Genomic DNA, 25,000 nt, shown 5'->3' on the forward strand with positions numbered 1-25,000 from the left:
CTGAAAGCAGACAAAGAGTTTTTAGATGCTTTTCCTTCTGTTTTTATATCTCATGTGATCTCATGCAAACTACTGGATATAAATATACACTTATATTACCAAAAGTATTGGGACACCCCTTCAAATCATTGAATTCAGGTGTTGTGTTTCAGGGGTTGGGCTCAGCCCCTTAGTTCCAGTAAAAGGAACTCTTAATGCTTCAACATACCAAGACATTTTGGACAATTTCCTGCTCCCAACTTTGTGGGAACAGTTTGGGGATGACCCCTTCCTGTTCCAACATGACTGTACACCAGTGACCAAAGCAAGGTCCATAAAGACATGGATGAGTGAGTTTGGTGTGGAGGAACTTGACTGGCCTGCACAGAGTCCTGACCTCAACCCCATAGAACACCTTTGGGATGAATTAGAGTGGAGACTGTGAGCCAGACCTTCTCGTCCAACATCAGTGTCTGACCTCACAAATGCGCTTCTAGAGGAATGGTCAAAAATTCCCATAAACACACTCCTAAACCTTGTGGAAAGCCTTCCCAGAAGAGTTGAAGATGTTATAACTGCAAAAGGGTGGGGTCAACTCCATATTACATTCATGTGCATGTAAAGGCAGACGTCCCAAAGCTTTTGGCAGTATAGAGTATAATTTGCCAGCAGCTGATCTAAGAACAGGACCATGTCTTTCACATGAGCAAAAACAAGTCAGTGGATTTCAGTGGAACGAAATGGAGAACAGACTACCTAGAAAAATCCACAACAAAGTTCACCAACCTCGAGTTCAATACACACACAAATCCGGAGACATTTATTCAGAACATGAGGAGTTTTCCTGAGGTTGTTTTTGTTTGTTAGTTTGTTTGTTTTTCCTCTCTCTGCTCTGAATAGTGAAGGGCAATGAGGCTTGTGCGAAAGACAAAAACAAAGAAAACAGAACCCAGAGTGTTTAAATATGACTGGACAGAGAAGCATGTGTTTATTTTCAACTATTTAAGATCGAAACAGACATCTCATCTGTTCAGAGGAAAAAGAAAGAAAGAAAGAAAGAAAGAAAGAAAGAAAGAAAGAAAGAAAGAAAGGGTGAAAACAGACAGCAGTTTGAGGGACCACTGCAGTACAGTTCGTGAACACTAGAGGGAAGTAGAGTCATTTACTTCACTGTTCACTTCCACATGTCATCTCTACTTCTGTCTGTCTGTCTCTCTCTCTCTCTCTCTCTCTCTCTCTCTCTCTCTCTCTCTCTCTCCCTATTGCTTTTGCTCTCTCTCTCTCTCTCTCCCTCTCTCCCTATTGCTTATGCTCTCTCTCTCTCTCTCTCTCTCCCTCTCTCCCTATTGCTTATGCTCTCTCTCTCTCTCTCTCTCTCTCTCTCTCTCCCTCTCTCCCTATTGCTTTTGCTCTCTCTCTCTCTCTCTCTCTCCCTCTCTCCCTATTGCTTATGCTCTCTCTCTCTCTCTCTCTCTCTCTCTCTGTAGCTGTTTTGGAATTCTCTTTTCCACATCAGTGATTATTTCCAGTGACACTGTGGACTGTTCTGTAATAACAAACCTGAGCTCTAAAAGCAAACACTATATACACACTACTGTTTTTACAAGTGTGTGTGTGTGTGTGTGTGTGTGTGTGTGTGTGTGTGTGTGTGCGCGCCTCTGAGTGTATGTTTGTATGCATGTGTGTATATGTTTGTGTGCGCATATGCATTTGTATATGTGTGTGTATGTGTTTGTATGTGTGTGTGTGTGTCTTTGTGTGTGTTACTGCGCAGATACTAGCTGACCCTGAAATAACCGAACACTGTGAAAGGTAATTAAATTTTAATTCATTTACAATTTTTAACTCAATTTATAAAATAAATGCACAGGTATGCTCTGTGTTACTGTGTGTTAGTGTGTGTTAGTGTGTGTTACTGTGTGTTAGTGTGTGTTACTGTGTGTTACTGTGTGTTAGTGTGTGTTAGTGTGTGTTACTGTGTGTTAGTGTGTGTTAGTGTTTGTTAGTGTGTGTTACTGTGTGTTAGTGTTTGTTAGTTTGTGTTAGTGTTTGTTAGTGTGTGTTAGTGTGTGTTAGTGTGTGTTAGTGTTTGTTAGTGTGTGGTAATGTGTGTTAGTGTGTGTTAGTGTGTATTACTGTGTGTTAGTGTTTGTTAGTGTGTGTTACTGTGTGTTAGTGTTTGTTAGTGTGTGTTACTGTGTGTTAGTGTTTGTTAGTGTTTGTTAGTGTGTGTTAGTGTGTGTTAGTGTGTGTTAGTGTTTGTTAGTGTGTGTTAGTGTGTGTTAGTGTGTGTTAGTGTGTGTTACTGTGTGTTAGTGTTTGTTAGTGTTTGTTAGTGTGTGTTAGTGTGTGTTAGTGTGTGTTACTGTGTGTTAGTGTGTGTTAGTGTTTGTTAGTGTGTGTTAGTGTTTGTTAGTGTGTGTTACTGTGTGTTAGTGTTTGTTAGTTTGTGTTAGTGTTTGTTAGTGTGTGTTAGTGTGTGTTAGTGTGTGTTAGTGTTTGTTAGTGTGTGGTAATGTGTGTTAGTGTGTGTTAGTGTGTATTACTGTGTGTTAGTGTTTGTTAGTGTGTGTTACTGTGTGTTAGTGTTTGTTAGTGTGTGTTACTGTGTGTTAGTGTTTGTTAGTGTTTGTTAGTGTGTGTTAGTGTTTGTTAGTGTGTGTTAGTGTGTGTTACTGTGTGTTAGTGTTTGTTAGTGTGTGTTACTGTGTGTTAGTGTTTGTTAGTGTGTGTTAGTGTGTGGTAATGTGTGTTAGTGTGTGTTAGTGTGTGTTAGTGTGTGGTAATGTGTGTTAGTGTGTGTTACTGTGTGTTAGTGTTTGTTAGTGTGTGGTAATGTGTGTTAGTGTGTGTTACTGTGTGTTAGTGTGTGTTAGTGTGTGGTAATGTGTGTTAGTGTGTGGTAATGTATGTTCGTGTGTGTTAGTGTTTGATAGTGTGTTAGTGTGTGTTAGTGTGTGGTAATGTGTGTTAGTGTGTGGTAATGTATGTTCGTGTGTGTTAGTGTTTGATAGTGTGTTAGTGTGTGTTAGTGTGTGGTAATGTGTGTTAGTGTGTGTTAGTGTGTGGTAATGTATGTTCGTGTGTGTTAGTGTTTGATAGTGTGTTAGTGTGTGTTAGTGTGTGGTAATGTGTGTTAGTGTTTGTTAGTGTTTGTTAGTGTTTGTTAGTGTGTGTTAGTGTGTGTTAGTGTGTGTTAGTGTGTGTTTGCACTCGCTCTTACCCTCTGATATCGGAGACAGCTTTTCTTTAGTTGTAGCATCACACACATTCTGAGACGGAGACATTCTATGGCTGGGTGGAGATACCTGAGTACACACACACACACACACATACACACACACACACAGAGAACAGAAGCAGTAAATGCTGTATTAGTACACATACAACAACGAGCCAGCATGCTGTGTGTCAGGGTGTGTATGAGTCTGTACACAGAACAGGTTTAGGGACAGTGTGTGTGTGTGTGTGTGTGTGTTGGGATGTCCTTGTCTTCTTCATGAGCGTTTTATGTTAAACACAGGTTTGGGCTGGGAAGGAGAACAGAGTAAAGGTCATGCTGGGTGTGTGTGTGTGTGTGTGTGTGTTTTGTTCTAATACACAGCAAACTACAATTCTCGACTCCAGACAGAGTGAAGAAGGAAACCTCCACAACTTAAATTATGACAACTATGTGCTTGCTACCTGTGTGTCTTTCCTCCACATATGTAACATCTGGATGGAAAATCGGTCAGAACAATCCAACCCAAGATCCAATCCGATTCAATTATTGGGTCAGTGATCAAAAGTTACTTAGGCATTTAGACAGGAAAGTTCCTTGTATTCAGAGTTGAGTTCCGCTCCTGCTCTAGGTGTTTTTTTCCTAATTAGCGGCATATATACACTATACTGCCAAAGGTATTGGGACACTCCTCCAAATCATTGAGTTCAGGTGTTGTGTTTCAGGGGTTGGACTCGGCCCCTTAGTTCCAGTGAAAGGAACTCTTAATGCTTCAGCTTCATACCAAGACATTTTGGACAATTTCATGCTCTTTGTGGGAACAGTTTGGGGATGACCCCTTCCTCTTCCAACATGACCGCACACCAGTGACCAAAGCAAGGTCCATAAAGACATGGATGAGTGAGTTTGGTGTGGAGGAACCTGACTGTCCTGCACACCCAATAGAACACCCGATAGTCCAGACTGATAGAAAACCTTTGAATGAATTAGAGTGGAGACTGTGAGCCAGACCTTCTCGTCCAACATCAGTGCCTGACCTCACAAATGCGCTTCTAGAGGAATGGTCAAAAATTCCCATAAACACACTCCTAAACCTTGTGGAAAGCCTTCCCAGAAGAGTTGAAACTGTTATGGCTGCAAAGGGCGCGACAACTCCATATTACATTCATGTGGATGTAAAGGCAGATGTCCCAAAACTTTTGGCAACATAGTGTAGTTCACACTTCACAAATTTGCCAGATTTTTTCTTGACTATAATCGTTTGAGACGAGTGTCTAGACCTCTGCCTTTAAACACGAACACTTATTTTTACACTGAAAAAATGTGACTAGTTTCTATTTTTATTGAAAGTTATAAAACTTGTGATATCCACAAGACTCACTGTGTTGTGTGGTGTGGCAGGACTGGAGGACTCAATGGAGTTGCAGGATGGTGAAGAGGATGATGATGAGGAGGAAGAGGAAGTGGAGGAGCTCTTCTCCTGCCCCTCATGAGGGCTCACGCTGGGCTGGCTGCCTGCCACTGGTGATCCTGATGTAGTGTCTGGTGTACTTGTGGTCACACTCTGAGCCTGAGCTGGTGCCTGGGCCTCCTGATGCTGGGATATATCTTGGTGAGGTGGAGCTTCTTTCTGACCTGGAGCAAGATGCTGGGCTCCAAACATGGCTGGGTAACCAGGCTGGGGTGCCAGGGGAGGCATGTAAGCCTGGGGCAGGCCATTTGGCATGGTTGTTGGGGGTATGAAGGACTGCGCCATGGTCATAGCCAGAGACAGTACATTGGCCAGGGAGAAGAGCGGCTGCTGGGAATGGGCAGGCCACATTCCTGGAGTCTGTGTGTTGGGAGGCAAGGTGTGGGCACCAGGGGGCAGCATTGGGCTGCTCTCGGGAGGAACCACATCGCCTGCTGGGTGCTGGGGTGTGTGAGGTGTGGGATATGGAGTGAGGTTGGAGCTGCTTGGGTTTTGTGGAACAGGGTTTGGTGCTGGGTTGATGGAGCCTTTAAGGGGAGCCTGGTTGACCATAAAGGGGTATGGATAAGCTGGATTGGTGATGTACTGGGGGTTGGGGTACTGAGGGGGCATGTTGGGAACGTGATTAGGAAGTAGGGGCAGGGCTTCAGGTTTGGGGTACTGGGGGTAATGGGATGTAGGAGCAACGTAGGGCTGAGATGAACCTAGGACACAAACAGAGAGCAGAGTTAAACGGTGGACTATGAAGCTTCTTCTTCCTGTGGTATAAGATTCTGGATATGTTTTGTTGTTGTAGGAGGCATGGTCATGAATAGTAGGGGGTGGGGTTACATTTACACACAATCTCTGTTCCCGAAGTGACTTTCAGGCTGCTGCAAATTACACCACAGTTGGTAAATGAAACATTTCCCCCACCCAACATTTTACCCAATTACGCATAAACTGCATATTTGTGAAGCATTAACATGGAATGAACGTTCTACACGTGGGACACACAAACCTCTGCAGAGCCTGATAGGAAAATCAGCTTGTGTATTTGTGGTGTGTGTTCAAGTCTCCGTGAGGTAATATTTAAAATTATGAAAATAATAAAATGACATGGAAATCCACAGGTTTCCTGCGCATGCACATTCTCACATCGCGTCCTCCGCGGTAATTAAATCAACAAATTTGACACGCGAGTTAAAAACATTGGTGGGGTTCAGAGCTCATGTCATGCCATTTCCATGAAAATGAGATGTTTTGCTCAGCTTACTGCATTGATTTTTAGCCAGAGAAACACCGCTGGAGTCATCCTATCTCTTAAACCTGAGGCTTCACCCACACACACACACACACACACAAATAGCATTCTGCTGAATAACAGCTGCTCTCAGTGCTACTGACTATAAAATGATGGTAGCGTGGATTCCACTAGGTGTGATCGGAGAAGGAAGATGATCCAGAGAGAGAGATTAGATCTGAGATGGGATGGAAATTTCCATTACTGAGCTGTCACGCTGGAAATAACGGCGAGGTTCTGTCTTGCTTTCACCGTCACTGTGTTTTCATGCTAAATCAATGACTCAGACACTCTGAGACTCATGACGTTAACCTTCACACAAGCAACCTACCTGCTAATGCACTTCACTTAATGTTGTAGAAGGTACATAGATAGATAGATAGATAGATAGATAGATAGATAGACAGACAGACAGACAGACAGACAGACAGACAGACAGACAGACAGACAGATAGATAGATAGATAGATAGATAGAGGTACCTGATGTGTGGAAGGACTGAGAACGAAATGGGCGGACAGGTGGTCCCATATCAGGGTCCGGGTAAAATTCTCTGCCCAACCCAGGGGAGGAGCCATGGGTCACCTGACCTGCATTCACAGCTGTATGATCTGTATAAAAACACACACACCGTGTTGATTAACATCAGAATGCCACACTGATTCATTTATGAATTACAAATAAGGAGGGCGAGGAGAGAGAGAGAGAGAGAGAGAGACAGACAGATGGATAAAGTTAATAAAGTATTAGTAGATACCTGAGGTGTGGAAAGACTGTGAGCGAAGCGGACGCAAGGGTACACCCCCATCAGAATCAAGGTAATAGTCTCCACCCACCCCGTGGAAGGGGCCTGGAGTTACCTGACCCACCTGTGTGGCCGTGTAATCTGCGTGATATGCACGCTGTTGATTAATATCGGTATGACATGCTAATTTATTAATGAGTTACAAATGAGACGATGGACCAGACAGAAACAGACAGACAGATGGATGGATGGACAGACGGAAGGACAGACAGACAGATAGATGGACAAAGACCGATGGGTGGATGGACAGACAGAAGGATGAACAGGCAGGCAGACAGATGGATGGATGGACGTACAGAGGTACAGACAGATAGAGGGAGAGACAGATGGGTGGATGGACAGACAGAAGGATGGACAGGCAGACGGATGGATGGATGGATGTACAGAGGTACAGACAGAGGGAGAGACAGATGGGTGGATGGACAGACAGAGGGACAGACAGATGAATTGACAGACAGGAGACAGGCAGACTAGTGGATAGACAGACATGAATGGAGGGTTAATAAAGTATTAGTAGATACCTGAGGTGTGGAAAGACTGTGAGCGAAGTGGACGCACAGGTACAGCTGCATGAGGATCAAGGTAATAATCTCCGCCCACCACGGGGGAGGGGCCTGGAGTTACCTGACCCACCTGTGTGGCTGTGTAATCTGCGTGATATGTATGCTGTTGATTAATATCAGTATGACATGCTGATTTATTAATGAGTTACAAATGAGATGATGGACCAGACAGAGACAGGCAGACAGATGGATGGACAGACAGACAGAGATTGATGGAAGGACAGATGGAGGTATAGACAGGGGACAGACAGACGGATGGATGGATGTTGGATGGACAGACAGGAGACAGACAGACCAATGGATGGACAGACAGATGAATGGAAGGTTACTAAAGTATTTAGACAAGTATTAGTAGATACCTGAGGTGTGGAAAGACTGCGAGCGGAGCGGACGCACAGGCACTGCTGCATCAGGATCGAGGTAATAGTCTCCGCCCACTCCGGGGGAGGGGCATGGAGTTACCTGACCTGCAGTGTAATCTGAGTGTAACATGCACATGCACAAGTCATTAATACCACTGACATGACAGAGTTAGTGAGTATCAACCGACATTTCCAGGCAGAGTAATAATGAGCAGGCAGGTAGATGAAACAGGTGAAAATTAGAGTCACTGTTACCATGACAACAGAGTCAGAGTGTAAGAAATCACTAATGTTAGACAGTTTAGAGTCCTACATCACTCTGCCTCGCTTCAAAACTCATTTAAAATAGTGTAACATTAGCAGTGTTTCCTTACTCTTTCTGAGACATGTTGCTGATGCCATGTGGGTGTGGCTTGTCCAGTATTATTTAGCATAAACATATTTAAAATAACTAGCTAAAGATGAATGAAATAACGCAGAGTTACCTGGCAGAGAGGAGGACGAGTGTGTGCGGGCCAGCCCCTGGGTATGCAGGTTGGGCTGAAAAATCAACAGAAAATGCGATTGGAGACTCCTTCCATACATATTCTAAAAACATTAGACATCTCCTTACAGAAAACTGCTGTGAATGAGCTGTTGCTATGGAAACAGCAACGTATCAGAACGAGCACATTAACATTAAGTAAACCTGTGATTTGCAGCTGCACTACTGTCAGAGCTGCTGCTCTAGAGAAGGTCTCACCACCTTCTGACCAATCAGAATCAAGAATTCGACTTCCCTGTACGATTGACGATTTTAGTAAACTAAACTGTGGGTGTTGGTTAATTGAGGGATCTGAGCTAATTAGCTAAAGCTAATTGTAGGGTTGATTAAGATCCAAATATTTGTAAAACTAGATCTAAAACCAGTAAATAAATGTAAGCAGTGACTAACGCGATTGAGCGTACTAGGAGTTAACAAATTAGCCAAATGAAGATGGCAGCATTGTAGAAATAGTGTTTGTTTATGTATGTCATAGATCTTATCAGTGATCATAATTAAATATAGAGTGGTGCTGTATATAGGGCATGCTGTTTTTCCGACATGTTTATTAAAAAAAACAAAACAAAACTTGATGATATGAGCTGTGGGATATGGTGCTGTAAAGAACACAACAAAGAATATTGTCACAAATGTTTCTCCGTTTCACTTGTCTCATGATTCTGTGTGTATTAATAGCTATTGATGAAAAAAACAGTCAATATGGGCACTGATAACAATCCTACCATTGTTCAGTGCCTCAGGGTTCTGTGTGTGTGTGTGTGTGTGTGTGCCTAAAATAGTTATTCCTGGTGTAAAAAATCATATCCGAATTGCTCTGAGTCACAGCTGACCTTCTAAACCTTCTCCTCATCTGCCTGCTTAACACAGTTTGGAGCATGTAATGAGGAAAACAAAGGCAGAATATATGCTAACACTACTTTTCACAACGCTTAGCCCTTAAATTCATGATGATAAGTGATATAAACTAAACATAGTTACATCATATGTATGCTCAGTGCTGGTCCCATGCTACTGATAGAAAGGATAGAGGGGTGCCAATTCTTTGTGCTTCACAACAGATCATCTACAAGTGAACTTGGTCAGAAGGTGTTCATTCATTTTCTAGAAGAATCTGGTTCTAATAGGTTGCCATAGCAACACTTCGGAAGCTTCTCTAACTCACCTGAGAGCCTGAAAGAGTTCCTACTCCACTCAGGTAGGGCAGACGGAGGACGTTTCCAGGCCCGAGAGGCTCTAAAGGCTCCCTTCTCATCAGGGCCTCGGCGCGGCGAATGATGTCCCTCATGCGGTGAATAAATCCCTCCTTCTCTGACGGCAGGATGAACTCGTTATGCGCCTGCATGTAGAAGGTGCAGATTATAGCCTGTATAGCTCAGAATGATGACCTGCTGACCTGATAACTCTGATCTGATCACAAGCTTAATAACACTACACATGCCAGACTAAGTAAAGACACCCGAGGACACGCTCCTACAGCGGGTCATAAGACAGGCCAAGTTTCTGACTGCTCACCATGACGGTGGCAATGTCCTCTGGATTGTCTCCGTCCAGGTCAAATTTAAAGGTCACCATCTTGCTGTTGTGAGTCTGAAGCTGGCACTCCACCACCCGGTCCACCTTATCGGACAACTTTGTACACAGAGACACGGAGTGAGACAGAGTGAGATAGAGGGTGAGATAGAGAGCAAGACAAAAAGATGTTGCAGATGTTCAGTGATACCCCTGTGATACGCAGCCGTGAGCGAGCTCTCTTCCTCAGCAGTTTACTTCCTGTGCGCTTGTTGGGACCTTTGCTGCTCATCTCTGATAAGCCCTCATTCCCGTCACTCAAACCTGACGTCACATCGGAGGCATAACTGTTAACAGAGGCAAGGTCAGAGGTACAATCAGAGGCAAGGTCAGAGGTACAATCAGAGGCAAGGTCAGAGGTACAATCAGAGGCAAGGTCAGAGGCAAAATCAGAGGCAAGATTAGAGGCAAAATTAGAGGCAAGGTCAGAGGTACAATCAGAGGCAAAATCAGAGGCAAGGTCAGAGGCAAAATCAGAGACAAGATTAGAGGCAAAATCAGAGGCAAGGTCAGAGGTACAATCAGAGGCAGGATCAGAGGCAAAATCAGAAGAAAGATCAGATGCACAATCAGAGGAAATATCAGAGGCAAAATCAGAAGCAAGGTCAGAGGCACAATCAGAGGCAAAGTAAAAGGCAAGATCAGAGGCAAGATCAGAGGTACAATCAGAGTCAAGGTCAAAGGCAAGGTCAAAGGCAAGATCAGAGGCAAGGTCAGAGTCTAGATCAGAGTCAAGGTCAGAGGCTAGATCAGAGGCTGGATCAGAGGAAAGGTCAGAGGCTGGATCAGAGGCAAGGTTAGAGGCAAAGTCAATTTCTTAGCCTCAGCTACATCACTCCACTTCATAATTTGATCTCAAACACAGACAGCTTTTAAAGATCCTGCTCACACAGCTGGTATTTGTGTTTGTACCTCCCTGTGGTATATATCTAACAAATTCGGTCATTCAACTTCTCCTGAATCTAATCCACAGTCCTGACCCTGACCAGGCAGTTATTAAGTCTGAATGAACACCATAACTGCTTCAGTCTTTCTCTTATCCTGCAAGTTTCATATCTGACCGCTCACTCATAAAAATGTATGAAATAACATGAAAATAAAAACCACTTGTACACAGCTATTGTGTCACATCCTGCAAGGTCCCTGTCCTGATCCTGATGGTGATGTCTAGTCTCCTGTCCATTTCCTGTAAACCTCCCTGCAAAAGAGTGGCGCTCGTACTGTTCGTGTTCATGCCTGAATAAATTCATTATCTGTTCAGTCTGGAGCATGTTGTATTTTTCCCTCATCACTGATCTTTTTCATATGAGATTACCGTGTAGGACAAACAGCATCACACTGAGCTCAGCCAGCCTCAGCTTAATGTGTGTGTGTGTGTGTGTGTATGATTCAGGAGTCAAGGCGCTGCTAAATGGAGCATCAGTCATGCTACCGACCCACAGCAGCTCGCTCACGCGGAAAGTAAATCCACACAGCTTTCAGTTTATATCTGTTGTTTGACGTCAAAAAACACGTCACACCAAAACATGTGGAAAAATATATACTTTTATACACACACACACACACGTCTGTATTTCAGGTTTGAGTGAAGTTTAAGAGGAAATCAGCCTCACTAACATTTATCCATCAGCATCCACAGCATCTGCTGGATTGAAATGAATGTTTTTTCATGAAGAATGAAGTGATTCTGGAGTGGAGTGTTCCACCAAAAGCCCTGCAATCGACAACAGCGCTCAAAATGACTTTTCCATGATGGAAATGGAAAGAGCAGGTTTGCCATGGTTACCTGTCGACGGGAGACGAGAAGCCGCTGGCACCACTGGAGTGTGCTCGCTCCGAATTGTGGGATACGGCAATGCTCTAGAGGGAACAGGAGGACAGAAAAACACTGTAACGTGTAACAAAATGCATGCAAAGCAAAATAAACAGCCCTGATGAGGGAATGAGATAACTGTTGATGGAGTCTGATGGAGAACCAAAGCTCCGCCCACTACTCACTGAGGGAAAGCGGAGAGCTGGGATTAGATCGTCCTTGTCAGGCGAAGCTTCTGTGGGTGGAGCTTCAACACCTGGTGCGTCGGTGTTAATGGGTTCAGTGGGCGGCTCTGTGACTGAGGGGGCGGAGCTCGGCGTTGGAGCTTCGGGCGGCTCTTGGAGGCCGGAGGAGCTGAGGTAGCCGTCCGTCTCGCAGTCCGCTGTCAGAAAACAGTTAATGCTGAGTAAAGGAAGGACTTTGCTGTAACTGATTGTGAAAAAACAACAATAACACAATCACATACGGTGATGTATTTATGCATAGGGTCTAAGACTAGGATCAGTGCAGGTTCTCCTTTCAACAGAAATCATCTGCCCCTGATCCAGTGATTAAGGAGCCGCTGAGACACACACTTATAATGACGATAGCCAGAATTCTGCTGGTACAGAACCAAAAATTGTCCAGATTCTTACCGAAAACTTCACATTATACTGTATGCAACAAGATATTTAGCTTGAAAAAGAGTTTTATAGAAGTGTTTCTGGGAGACAGGAAGAAGATTTCAGTGTCTATAACAGTGATTTGTCACACACACACACACACACAGCCCCGTGACTTGTCAGGTCAGGTTTCAGTCATACATGCACTAAGCAGTACCCCGAGGCTCCAGGGCTTTTTTAAAGGGAAGTTGTTATTACCATATATGGCAATTTGGGGGCATTTCATTAAGCAAATAAGCGTGAGCTATGCATGAGCTGAGCGCTTTAGAATGTGTTGGGTTTAGCAGTAGCTACTGAGTACATGGCAGTGTTTGTTTGCACACATTTTGAACTATGCATGCTTAAATAATTCTGACCAATCACAATCCAGAATTCAACAGCGCTTTGGTTTCAGTAATCAGCATATTTTTAACCGAGTACCTTAAACTTGTTAATGAATGTCTGATTATTCTCCTCTAATAAAAGATTAAGCTCATCAGGTAAAATTCCTGGTTCAATATATTGCTAAATAAAAAGTTTAAGATGTAAGTTTTAAGACTTACACGTGGCGGAGGAGTAGCAGGCCTGGCGGATGTGATAGTGTGGATGGTGCTCTGTGTCCAGTTCCTCGGGTTCCGTGGTGAAGCTAGCGTTAATCCCCGAGTCCATAGAGCTGTTAGCGGTGGACAGGAGCGGAGCGGAGACAGTCACTGTGGGGGTCATGGGGACCGGGCTGAACACACCGCTCTCCGCTGACATCTGCGGCTGAAGGGACGGGAGGTTCGATGCGAGAGGCTCTGCCTCGGGAACGGACTCGGGTTCCTCCTCGATCACCTCGTCCTGACGCCTCCTCTGCTCCTCATCGACCAGCCGGCGGAGCTTCTCGCGCTGACGCTTGATAGCAGTCACACGGTCACGGATGGCTTTGGCCACCAGCTTGTAGTCGGCATCACACACAAAACCAAGCACCACCTACAGCAGAGAGAGAGAGAGAGAGAGAGAGAGACAGAGAGAGAATGAATTTTGAACTGATGATGAAGCAATGATGCTCCTCAGTGCAGTGAGATTAGAACAATCCAATCGCTCTGAGTTCAGCCTATTAGATCAAAATCCTTCTGTTTATTCAATACAAATTTCTCATTTCAGATACAATCACAACCTTCTCTTATTGATCTGTGACCCTTCACCTCTGAACTGCAGCTGGACAGAGTGATTAGATGAGAGTAGCCAAGGTCAAAGGTCATGTTTTTGAGGCTCTTCTATAATAGTGATGTCACTGTTGTTGAGTGTTCAGGATGTTGACAACAACAACAATAAGAAGAAGGAAGAAGGAGAAGGGCCCAGGGTTCATTTAGATGAAAAACACACTTTGAATATTCATCATATTTAAATATTTACTCTCTTTAATCAGACAGGCAGTAAATAACATGCTCACCATCTCCTGAGCCACCTCCTCGGGGACGTCCTTGTAGAGCTCGAACAGGAACTCGATGGCGTTGTTGTCTTTGTATTTGCCGTGAAGCTTCTTGGTGTCGTCCATCCGGAGCCAGAGCTTCAGCCCGGACTTCACCATGTCGTCCTCCTCGGCCAGCTCCACGTGGACGCCATTGTTCTCCTGGAAGAAGGGGTGCTCTAACAGGTCCTGGATGGTGTACCTGACCGAGGAGAGATGACAGCAGCAGAGATGGAGATTTAATTCAACACACACACTAATGTTCTCAGCCTAATTGTCCTAAGATTTCACAGAAAGCACAGTAAAGGATCAGGAGCTTCGTAAGGTTCTGTTTAAGAAGAATAAACCACTTCAGGACGTGTTGCTATCATCTTAGGAGCAGTAACACTAAAAGACTGAGGTAACCTCGGGTCACAGGAGCTGTTATTTTATTATTAGCAGTACGTGTATATTTCGGTCTCATCCACTAGTCATTACAGAAGTATTTTCTCATGGGTGTGAGCGTTCTGTGAAAGCAGGTTCAGACAGCCAGCAGGTACAGCAGGTACAGTGTCACAGTAAGATTGTCTCTGGGTCACAGGCACGGATCAGAGGAAGAGAAGAAACAGACACAGTTTAGAATCTGGAAGTGAACATGCTCACAGTTCCAGTGTAAGACTGGTCAGAGTGATAAGATCACACATTCATAAGAATTTACATGAACCAACTTGTGTTAGGAAGCAATTAAGAATTCCCTCCTGTTGTTGTTGTTGTGTCCATGTTGATGACTGAGCGTCTTTGTCATGTCTCACTCCACAGTGGAGGTTAATATCAGTGGTGTAATGTAACGAAGTAAAATTACTAAAGTGAGCTCTGTATTACATTCCGACCCTCTGTTCATGACCGTAATGTGTGAGTAACTGCGCGTGTATGTACACGCATGTAGAAAGTCCAGTAAACAACGTTAACACAGTCAGTAGTTTATGTACGTCTGCTATTGCACAAAATATCTTCATAAACAAAGCTGACGTCAAATCAAGGAGACCGGCGCACAGACAATGACATCAATTCATCAGAATCTCCGTTTCCCCTGTCCACACAACACCACTGAAAACGGAGAGTTTTGGAAAATCTTCACTTTGGAAGGAGTTTTCCAAAATCTCCATTTTCAATGATCTCAAACTGCATAAGCATGTGGACGAAAGGTCAAAACACAGAGAAAAATCTCTCTTCTTAAAAATCCCCGGGTACGAGTGGACACGGCCTTAGTTACAAGTGCACATGTATGGAAACACTGATACTGTACACTTCATTACAATACAATTCTAAAGGCCTCTTCTTTCTTTATACAACACTGGTCAGGACTTTTGTAGTGTTTTCTGTGTATTTCTCCCCTAGCCTTCTAGGAGTGATACATTCAAGTTCCAGGTTAGTTTTTTATCCACACAAATGTTTGTATCTCTAAAGTAAACCCATTTCTGCTCTCTGAGATGTTCTCTGAGTGCTTGTTCATCTAAAAAGCAGCTCAGATTTCATCTTCAACCAGGAAAATTCTGTGTAAAGTTCTCCAACAGAGGGAAAAACACACGGCTAAAACACACTGAAAGCTAAACAGACTCGTTTTAGATCAGACTCACAGACAGAACATCATTCAGTTCTTTATAGAGATTCAGATTCAGACTGGAGTAGATTAAAGCTCAGAGCTGTATTGCTAGCTTAGCGATCACGCTCTATTACAATCCACAGGTTAAAAGGTTTGACAAAAATGTGAAATCTTCTAATTGAAAATCTGAAATGCCAGAAATGTAAATGTAAATGTTTATACTGATTAAAATATTCCCAAATGTCCATTTCTGTAATTGCACAATTACATCATTTAGCAGACACCCTTATCCTGAGCGACTTACATTATTATCTCATTGTATACAACTGAGGGTCAAGGGCCTTGCTCAGATTGCCAGACACTCAGACACTCTCTCTGTGTCTGTCTGCCTCTGTTTCTCTGTCTGTCTCTCCCTCTGTCTCTCTCTCTCTGTGTTTGTCTGTCTCTCTGTCTCCTTATCTCTGTCTGTCTCTGCCCCTCTCTCTCTCTCTTTCTTGCTGTTTGTCTATCTGTCTGCCTCTCTCTCTCTCTCTCTCTCTCTCTCTCTCTCTCTGTCTCTGCCTGCCTGTCTCTTTCTCTCTTTGAGTCTGTCTGCCACTCTTTCTCTGTCTGTCTGTCTGTCTGTCTGTCTCTCTCTCTTCCTCTGTCTTTCTCTCTGTGTCTGTCTGTCTCTCTGTCTGCCTCTCTTTCTCTGTCTCTCTGTCTCTTTCTGTCTGTCTCCACCCCCCTCTCACTCTCTCTCACTGTCTGTCTGTCTCTCTCTCTCTCTCTCTCTGTCTGTCTCTGCTCCTCTCTCTCTCTCTTTCTTGCTGTTTGTCTATCTGTCTGCCTCTCTCTCTCTCTCTCTCTCTCTCTCTCTCTGTCTCTGCCTGCCTGTCTCTTTCTCTCTTTGAGTCTGTCTGCCACTCTTTCTCTGTCTGTCTGTCTGTCTGTCTGTCTCTCTCTCTTCCTCTGTCTTTCTCTCTGTGTCTGTCTGTCTCTCTGTCTGCCTCTCTTTCTCTGTCTCTCTGTCTCTTTCTGTCTGTCTCCACCCCCCTCTCACTCTCTCTCACTGTCTGTCTGTCTCTCTCTCTCTCTCTCTCTCTATTTGTCTTTTTCTCTCTGTGTGTTTTGTCTGTCCCCCTCTCTCGCTCTCTGCCCCCCGCCCCACTGTCTCTCTGTCTGTCTGTCTGTCTGTCTCTCTGTCTAAACTACCACATCCTCCCCTATAAGCCGTGCGTGGGTAGGATTTATAGAATAAAGATCAGTTTATTTGGAATCAGGAAACGCTCAGATTTGAAGTGAGTAAATGTCGGCTTTTCAACAGCGCCTTTTAACCCTTTAATCACTCACCTTAAAAAATCAGGGTTAAAAAAGAAATATTTGACGACGTGACCCTGGACTGAAGGAGAAGCTGAGCCAGCATTCATCTCACTTAAAGATCATTCACAACTTTCTCTGTAAAAATTCATTGAGATTTTGTGTGTTATATTTGGCCTTGGATGATAATTCTACAGTCACTTCAGTGTATTTCTAGACAGAGCTGAAACTTCAGCATGGCATACTATGGTTCCAGTCAGAGAGAAAGAGAAAGACCCACACTCGCTAATCCAGGTGAAGTGGTGACCGAGAAGTGAGGTCACGTGAATGTGAGTCACATGGTTATTTTTAGCTCCTCCTGCTTCACTAGGGGGAACAGGAATAGCAGCTCGTGCCTCTTGGTTACCTTCAGAGCTCATTGTTGAAATTTCAGAAAACACACAAATGAAGATTGTGTTACACACACACACACACACATGAGCATGTACAGTAGGTTAATCATTCTCCAGGGTGGTGGAAGCAAGCGTGCACATGAACATGAACAGATGTGTGAGGGGGTTTTTCTGCCTGATGTGGACTTTACCTCCCCTGCTTGTTCATGCGGATGCAGCCCTCAATGATCTCCTTCAGCTCCGGGACTTTCACTTTAAAAAAACTGTCCGGCTTCATGCCCTGTGTGTGAGACAGAAGAAGAAGAGTTTAAGGTGAAGAAATGTCTGTTTGGATCCATGAGGTCTGATGTCCGGGTGTTTTGATTAAAGACAATTCAAAGTCTGATAAAGTTCAAGTCATTTCCTGTGAATTTTCTAATTAATCCAGTCCAGTGTGTTCTTCTCTCTGTCTGTCTCCACAGGTGTCTAGAAAAACCTAAAGTTCATTATTTTTTACTGCATGATAATTTTTAATATTTAATAATAATTATACTCTGTCTGTCTGTCTACTCTCTCTCTCTCTCTCTCTCTCTCTCTCTCTGTCTGTCTGTCTCTGCCCTTCTCTCTCGCGCTCTGCCCCCCGTCTCTCTCTCTCTGTGTCTGTCTGCCTCTCTCTGTCTCTCTCTCTCTCTGTCTGTCTGTCTCTGCCCCTCTCTCTTTCTCCTCCCCCCGTGTGTCTGTCTCTCTCTCCCTCTCTCTCTGTCTCTCTCTCTCGGGGTCTCTCTGTCTCTTTCTCTCTCTCTCTCTGCCCCACTCTCTCTGTCGGTCTCTGCCCCTCTCTCTTGCTCTATGCACCCCCCCCCTCTCTGTCTCTTTCTGTCTCTCCCTGTCTCTCTCTTTGTCTCTCTCTTTGTCTCTCTCTCTCTCTCTCTGTCTTGCCCCCTCTCTCTTATGTAAGTTGTGTTGATTTGTTCTTATTAGATTATTTCCTGTAAGCGAACATTACAGTAGAGCAAAACTCAGACTCAATCCCATTACATGCAGCAGCATGACCTCTGTTCTGCATCACCTGAGCTGAGATCTAATCCTGACTATATCCTCCTCTTGTACACAGTGTAAACTAAATAAAACCTGATGAAGGCTTGTTATGAATGCAGGTCCTGAGCAGCTCACTAATTGCATCAGGGTTGCCAAGTCTGCATGAAATGCTACCTAATAGCCAAAAGGTCAAAACCACAACATAAAACAGCTCTAAATCAAAGTACATAACAATGTTAGTGCTCCAGTATCATGTGATATTGCAAAACATCACAGTGCAGAAAAGCACTGTAGAATAACAGCTCTCAGTAGTGCGGCTGCGAAATTTATTTACTTTATTTTAAAGCATTTGTTTTAATAGGCTATCGTTTCTATAGCAACAGGGACTAAGGAGTCTCCCGTGTTAGTGCTTTAACAGTCTTAGGTAAATCTGTAAATTTTCCAGCAGCTTCAAGACGAAGGAGTTCACACTTCTTTGATGTTTCTCTATTTAAGAGGGATAAAAACAGAGGGTCTGGTCAGGGAGCGAGTGTTTATAAATGTTTATCGCTGCTGTAATAGAAGTGAGAACAGGAACTAACTTGCCTGAAAGACGTTTTCTTAAACAGTTTATCACATTAAAATAGTTCTCTCAGCATGTTGAATCAGGCTTTAAATAAACACATTAGTGAGGCACAAAGATGACAGAAATGCTTCTTATAACTTCCTTATATGGGCTTTTCACACGCTAGACATAGCTGTGACATGTGTAAGGCACACCTAGCATGTAGAGGCTGAAAACGATGGTAGTCTCTTTATATTGACAAGGGGTGCCAATACTTTGCTCAGCGTAGCATATGGAGTAAAGTCAATAGTTGCGCACTTCCAAAGTGACCTGTATGGTAATTGGACAGCATGTGATGAGAAAACAGAGTGGATGTGATGGACGACAGGTCTAACAGCACGTTTACATACAGTACGATGATCTCTTTGATTTTCCTGATTGATTTATTGAACACGTGGAATGTCTTTTAAACGAGGTCAAAGTTCTACATGGAAAATGTACAAACACGCTACCTCATGCACCAGATCTCCATTTTTCATCCTCACGTATAAGAGAGATGAAGCTACAGCTAGAGAGGAAGCTATAGGGGTGGTGGTGGTAGCTCAAGTGGATAAGGTTCTGGGTCATTGACCGGAAGATCAGGGTTCAAGCCCCAGCCTACCAAGATGCCACCATTGGGCCCTTGCCCTGCTCCAGAGGCATTGCATCATGGCTAACCCTGTGCTCTGACCCCAACCCCCAAGGATGGGGTATGTGAAAAAAGAATTTCACTCTGCAGTAATGTATATGTGACAACTTAAGATACACTTGAATGTCCTGCTCAGGGTCAGAAGGTCATGGGTCGCTAAGACGTTAACAGAATGTGAGGTTAAATGGTGACTAACATACCACTGATCTGCCATGTGACTGCATGTTAACCCAGCACGACTGAACTGAGAGTGAGAAGATCTGATGAAAAACATGAGGATTTTCTTCTTCACTCCTCGCTCTATCTCTGACACCAAGACATTTCCTCTCACGTCACTGGGCCCAGGATTTCTTTAGCGTCTGGTTCCTTTTAAGGTTTCTGCCTCATTTCCTTGGCACTGTTGCCTCTGGCTTGCTCGTTAGAGATCTAAATCTACATCTGGATTTCTGTAAAGCTGCTTTGTGGCTGTGTGATGTCTAATCTAACAGGTTGCTAACGAGCATCGAGCAAGCTGCTTTTTTAAAAAAAGACCTTTCATATATTCTGCATTAGCAACATGAATCCTGGCCAATGGGGTCTCCAAAACTCGTTTAAAAACACTGCAACACTTCATCGCAGGTTTATATTAATGCGTTCATCCTAAAATGTTATCGTTTCTATAGCAACAGCTCATTTACAGGGACTAAGGAGTCTCCAGTGTCAGCGTTTTATAACATACAAGAGTACAACTGTAGCTTTTCTGTAAATGTTTCACGATCTTCAGGACAGAGGAGTTTATACGTTTTCTTCATGTGAACTAGAAGAAAGAGAAAAACTGAGAGGCTGCTGAGGAAACAACTGTTTATAACTGTTTATAACTGCTGCTGTAATCAAAGTAAGAACAGTAACTACTTGTCTGAGAGACTTTTATCTCTGTAAGAGAGTTGTCTCAGAATCAGTTGATGCAGGGATTAAATAAACACATTAGTGAATGATATAAACACATTAGTTTATTTCATTTAGAAAACTCGCTCAAAAACATCAAAACACACGTCTGAAAAGAAGCTTGTTCTACAATGCTGGGAACAAGGCAACAATTCTCACTCTGAAAGTACACACTGTTACTCGGAACACACTGGACTACACAACACTAACAACTGGAGCATTAGTGAAATGAGTTCTTTTTAGATTAAATGAATCATCATCGAATCAGAAGAACATCTTTTCACTTTTTTATTGACTGTATCTTTATTTTAAAGACTGTAACCTTTATCTTTATAGAAATCTCTCTCTCTCTCTTTCTCTTTTCCAAACCCTTACTTTTCTGACCATGAGTCCATCTAACCAGCGTTCTCATATAAAGGGTTAATGAGATAAAATAAGTAGCCTTTATTTGTCACATATACATTACTGCACAGTGAAATTCTTTCTTTACATAACCCATCCTTGGAGGGTATGTGGTAATTAAATGGCTATGGTGCTTTAATACTGACCAGAAGGTTGTGAGTTCGAATTCAAGGTTCACCAAGCTGCCCCTGCTGGTCCCTTGAGCAATGCCCCTAACCCTTAGTTGCTTAGTTGAATAAAATGAAATTCATCCTGGGTAAGGGTCTCTGCCAAATGGCAGAAAATGTAAATGGTTGTGGTCAGATCAAATATAGCAGCACCCCTGGGGGGGTAAGGGTCTTACTCAAGGGCCCAACAGTGGCAGCTTGGCAGTGCTTGGGGTTAAACCTGAATCTTCCCATCAACAACCCATGTTCAGCTCACCATGTTCTCAGAGCAGTTCCTATAGATGTGATGCCGGGAAAGGTGCTGATGCAGAAGTTTGTGTAAAGTGTCAACAGAAAAGGGCTTAGAATAGATTCTTGAGGGTCACCTGTGCTCATAAGCATGTATTTCCACTGTTTACCGTTGTTCTGACCCTGATGAGGAATTATGCACGGTCCTGACCGCTGGGTGGGGGAGGAAGAGTAAAGCTGCTGTACATGTCTTCATCCAGTCCTCTCACAAATCATGTGTCTGAGGTGGAAGCTGCGGGGGTTTTACACTAATCATCAGGCTCCTGGGGGGAAGCTAGCTGCCACTCATTTGTTTCAGTAATAATGGAAAAGATAGATACAGGAATGGAGGTTGAACTAGTACAGACCAGTGGCTGGTAGTAATGTTACTGGTGTTAACTTCATAGGTTGTCGTCTAATGTTAGCGTAAAGTCGTATAACCAATAATGGCTTTTATTACATATCCTCTGAAAGAAAGAATGGAAACATCTGACAATCAAGAAAATCACATCAATAGGAGACTACAGGAGAGGTTTTTTACTGTGTGGTAAGGGTAAAGTGGGTGTGGCTTAAAGCTAGTACATAACTGTCAATCATTGTTTCGACTGGTTGTTGTTATGTGGGATAGGGAATGTTGAAGCTGCTCTTATTCATACCGTTGAGTGTCATAACAGAATTCTATCTAATTCTATTCTAACTAGAATCAGGAGATGGACTTGTAAACCTGCACATGGTGTACACAATCGGCACAAGCAGCGCTGGGTTTCACGCTTCAGCGCAACACTGCTGGAAAAAAGGGACACAAAACAGTTAGCGTGCGGAGTCACCAGGATGGAAACACCGAGCTGAAAGCCGAGGGAAATTTATGAGGTGGAAAGTTTGAGCTGGAGAGAAGAACACAAATGCAGGAAGGGCCAGCTTTCTCGAGTCCAAATGTCTCTCTGTCTTTGTACTTCTACTACTACTACTATTATTACTGTAGCTATGATGCTACATGTCCTTACTCTTTAAGATATTCTTGCTTCAGTACAGGAAATAAAAAAGGCATGAAGATATGTATATCCTATGTGTCTCCACTTTAACTGTCATTTTAAGGTCTGGAAGCTTCCAGAGGCTCTAAGGAACCAAAGCCTGCAGCTATTTAAAGCTATTACGTCCCTTCTGCTGGACAGGGGACAGGATATTTCTGCAGGTACGACAGTCTCCAGAATGTCCCCCGAGAAGCTCCTCAGACATTTTCTGTAACCAGAAGTGATACTTGTTTAGACCATGGATAACTTTCAAGTCGTCCAGTTCCTGTGCGTCAAACGAGAGACGTGAGCGCTGGTCCTGAACAATACGGCGAACTTCCAGCATGCTCCCGGGGTTTGAGGTTTTTCGTAGGAGTGTGTTGACGCCGCTGTTCTGCAAAAGCTGCTTTGTTGGATGATCATGACATCAGAGCCCTGTGGCTCCTAACAGACCAGATTCATCCATCTTTCACTCCTCCTGCTGCCTCCATTTTTCTTCCAGCTAATCACTTCCTGTTGGGGCGTCTGGCGCAGGTTCCCCTCAGCACCGCTGCCAAACCACGTCTCCTTTCCATAATGGAGGGTAACAAGCTGCCCGGGTGTGTTGTTTTCAAAAACCTAAACATGTTTCTCAGTAGAACGGATTTATTCATTCCTCCGTAAACGTAAAGAACAGCAATACATCAGAGACACATCAGTTTGTTAAATATAGTGTAGGTTTGAGCTCAATATAGAAAGAAATAGATAAACCTGAATGAATAAACAAACAGGGTGAATGCAGGACAAACAAATCCTCGGAACAAGAGCAGGAAAGAAGGCACAGATACACGGGCTGTGTCCCAAATGACATCCTGCACACTTACACTGTGCACTGTGTCGAGTGTGTAAATGTCAGAAGGGTCGTATCATCTCAAATGGACCGCTTTTTACTAACAGGAAGTACAAAACATTTCCCACAATCACAGGAAGTGCTAGAGCTGTTAAATGAAGAGTTGGGAAGGAGAAGCATAACGAGCCGAACAGAGACGCGGTGTCCACACAGGACAGATGAAAGCTGCAGACCGTCTCCATGGAAATCACATGATGACCTTTCATACCTGACAGGCCTGAATGAAGAGCTGTGTGCTACAGAACTCCATCAAAGCCTCCAGTGATGTCATTTCAGGGAGCAGTAAAAAACACTCCCCTCTTCAGCTCTCGCTAACATCGGCGTCTGGTCCGAGGACGAAGCTCAGACTCCACATAAACACCACGTCCTCAGCTTCAGCACTTCAGAGGCTTCTGTATTTAGATGCAGAACAGACGTATAGCAGGAAGAAGACAGACCTCAGTGAAGGACATGAAGTCATGAGGATTAGTCAGAGGATAAACAAGAGTCTGGATCCAGAACATTTACAGCAAAAATACAACACACACTTCAGCCTTATCTCCATCTCTGTCTCTCTATCTGTCGGTCTGTCTGTCTCCATCTCTGTTTGTCTGTCTGCCTCCCTCTCTGTCTGCCTCTCTGTCTGTCTGTTTGCCGGTCTGTCTCTCTCCCTCTCTCTGCAAATCTGCCCCCCCTCTCTCACCCTATCTGTCTGTCTCTCTGTCTGTCTTCATTTCTGATACTTAATCTATCTGTTTGTTTTTTTTGTTGTCTTCTTCTCTTTGTAAATCTGTCTCCCTCTGTCTCTCTGTTTTTCTGTCTCTATGCCTGTCTCTTTCTCTATATTTCTTTTTTGTTATCTGTCACTCTCTCCCTCTCTCTGTAAATCTGTCTCCATCTCCCTCTGCCTGTCTGTTTCTCTCTCTCTCTCTCACCCTAACTGTCTGTCTCTCTCTCTTTGCTCTTACACACACCTGCAACAAGGTGTAATAATTGCCATATTAAACCATAAGCAACACACACACACACACACACACACACACACACACACCTGGAGAGAAGCACCACAGCCATGTCCTGATTGCCTGTTCTCTGCTTAATTAGCATTAACGCTCTCATGGTGCTACACAAGACAACGCTCTGCTCACACATTTCTGATTGGCTCGGTCCCAGCCGCACTTCAGTGCAGGATTTAACCGCGTGAGGTGAGCAAGCTGCAGCCAAATCGGCCTGCCGCAGTTACACTAATTTAAAATGTTGTTTGCATGAGCCAGGTTAGCGAGAGCGGCTGGAAAAACCGCCTCGCACACGAGCTTGAAGAGAATTGAAACTCAGGAATAAAACAGCTATAAGATTTGAACATTTCGCTGCAGATTCGGTCGTATTTTCAGTGTGGAACTTTTACATGTGTCTGTGAAGAGTCTCAGGTGAGTTTACCTTCCAGAGAAGGTGAGGCATGTCACCTGGAATTCTTTCTAGTTAGATGGAAATGTTTCATTACTTATCCGAGCAGCTTCTTCAGTCTGAAGGAAGCTGGCAGGATTCCACAAACATGTATCCTCCATGGTCAAGGATCCATTCACATTTCTTCCATTTTGGCAGACACCCTTATCCGGAGTGGCTTACATTTTGTCTCTTTTTTTTTTTTTTTTATAAAATTGAGGGGTCTTGCTCAGGGGCCCAGCAGTGGCATCTTGCTGGACCTGGGATTCAAACTCACAACCTTCCAATCAGTATTCCCACACCTTAACCACTAAATTCCATGAATCTTCCAGGGTCAAGGATCCATTTACATTTCTGGCATTTAGCAGACACCCTTATCCAGATCGACTTTCATTTTTTTTATACAACTGAGCAATTGAGGATTAAGGGCCTTGCTCAGGGGCCCAGCAGTGACACCTTGGTGGACCTGGGATTCAAACTCACAACCTGCTAATTCCAATGTTGCGTCTACCACATCCTCTCTTTCTTGGTTAAGAGAACAAGGGAAGGTGAGAATGTGGGAGGAGTTAGGAGTAAGGGGGAGTGGATTAGGATGTAACGACCCCTGGGAAAAAGGAGAGTAAGGAGAGAGTGTATAGAAGTATACCCTACAATTAGGGGTAACGATCAGCAAATGTGACAGTGGATGAGGAAGTC

At 43.8% G+C, this 25,000-nt stretch overlaps 1 protein-coding gene across 4 annotated transcripts in view; it reads right to left on the minus strand.

The window, feature by feature from the left end:
• Nucleotides 1–25,000, minus strand: part of wnk4b (WNK lysine deficient protein kinase 4b) — an 80,845-nt gene that overhangs the window by 5,534 nt on the left and 50,311 nt on the right. Inside the window, exons 5-19 of one of the 4 annotated variants that reach the window (XM_058377667.1) lie at nt 17,166–17,254; nt 13,684–13,903; nt 12,812–13,220; nt 11,793–11,989; nt 11,581–11,654; nt 9,946–10,081; nt 9,738–9,854; nt 9,388–9,561; nt 8,167–8,221; nt 7,679–7,798; nt 7,278–7,406; nt 6,709–6,837; nt 6,434–6,562; nt 4,581–5,374; nt 3,203–3,287 (exon numbers count right to left, since the gene is read on the minus strand). In XM_058377667.1, the coding sequence (XP_058233650.1) occupies nt 3,203–3,287; nt 4,581–5,374; nt 6,434–6,562; nt 6,709–6,837; nt 7,278–7,406; nt 7,679–7,798; nt 8,167–8,221; nt 9,388–9,561; nt 9,738–9,854; nt 9,946–10,081; nt 11,581–11,654; nt 11,793–11,989; nt 12,812–13,220; nt 13,684–13,903; nt 17,166–17,254 (2,857 nt within the window). The remainder of the gene's footprint in view (nt 1–3,202; nt 3,288–4,580; nt 5,375–6,433; nt 6,563–6,708; nt 6,838–7,277; nt 7,407–7,678; nt 7,799–8,166; nt 8,222–9,387; nt 9,562–9,737; nt 9,855–9,945; nt 10,082–11,580; nt 11,655–11,792; nt 11,990–12,811; nt 13,221–13,683; nt 13,904–17,165; nt 17,255–25,000) is intronic. The other 3 variants (XM_058377668.1, XM_058377669.1, XM_058377670.1) reach the window with 3 other exon arrangements.

The sequence above is a fragment of the Hemibagrus wyckioides genome, linkage group LG24 (assembly GCF_019097595.1).
Source record: "Hemibagrus wyckioides isolate EC202008001 linkage group LG24, SWU_Hwy_1.0, whole genome shotgun sequence".
In the NCBI taxonomy this organism is placed as follows: Eukaryota; Metazoa; Chordata; class Actinopteri; order Siluriformes; family Bagridae; genus Hemibagrus; species Hemibagrus wyckioides.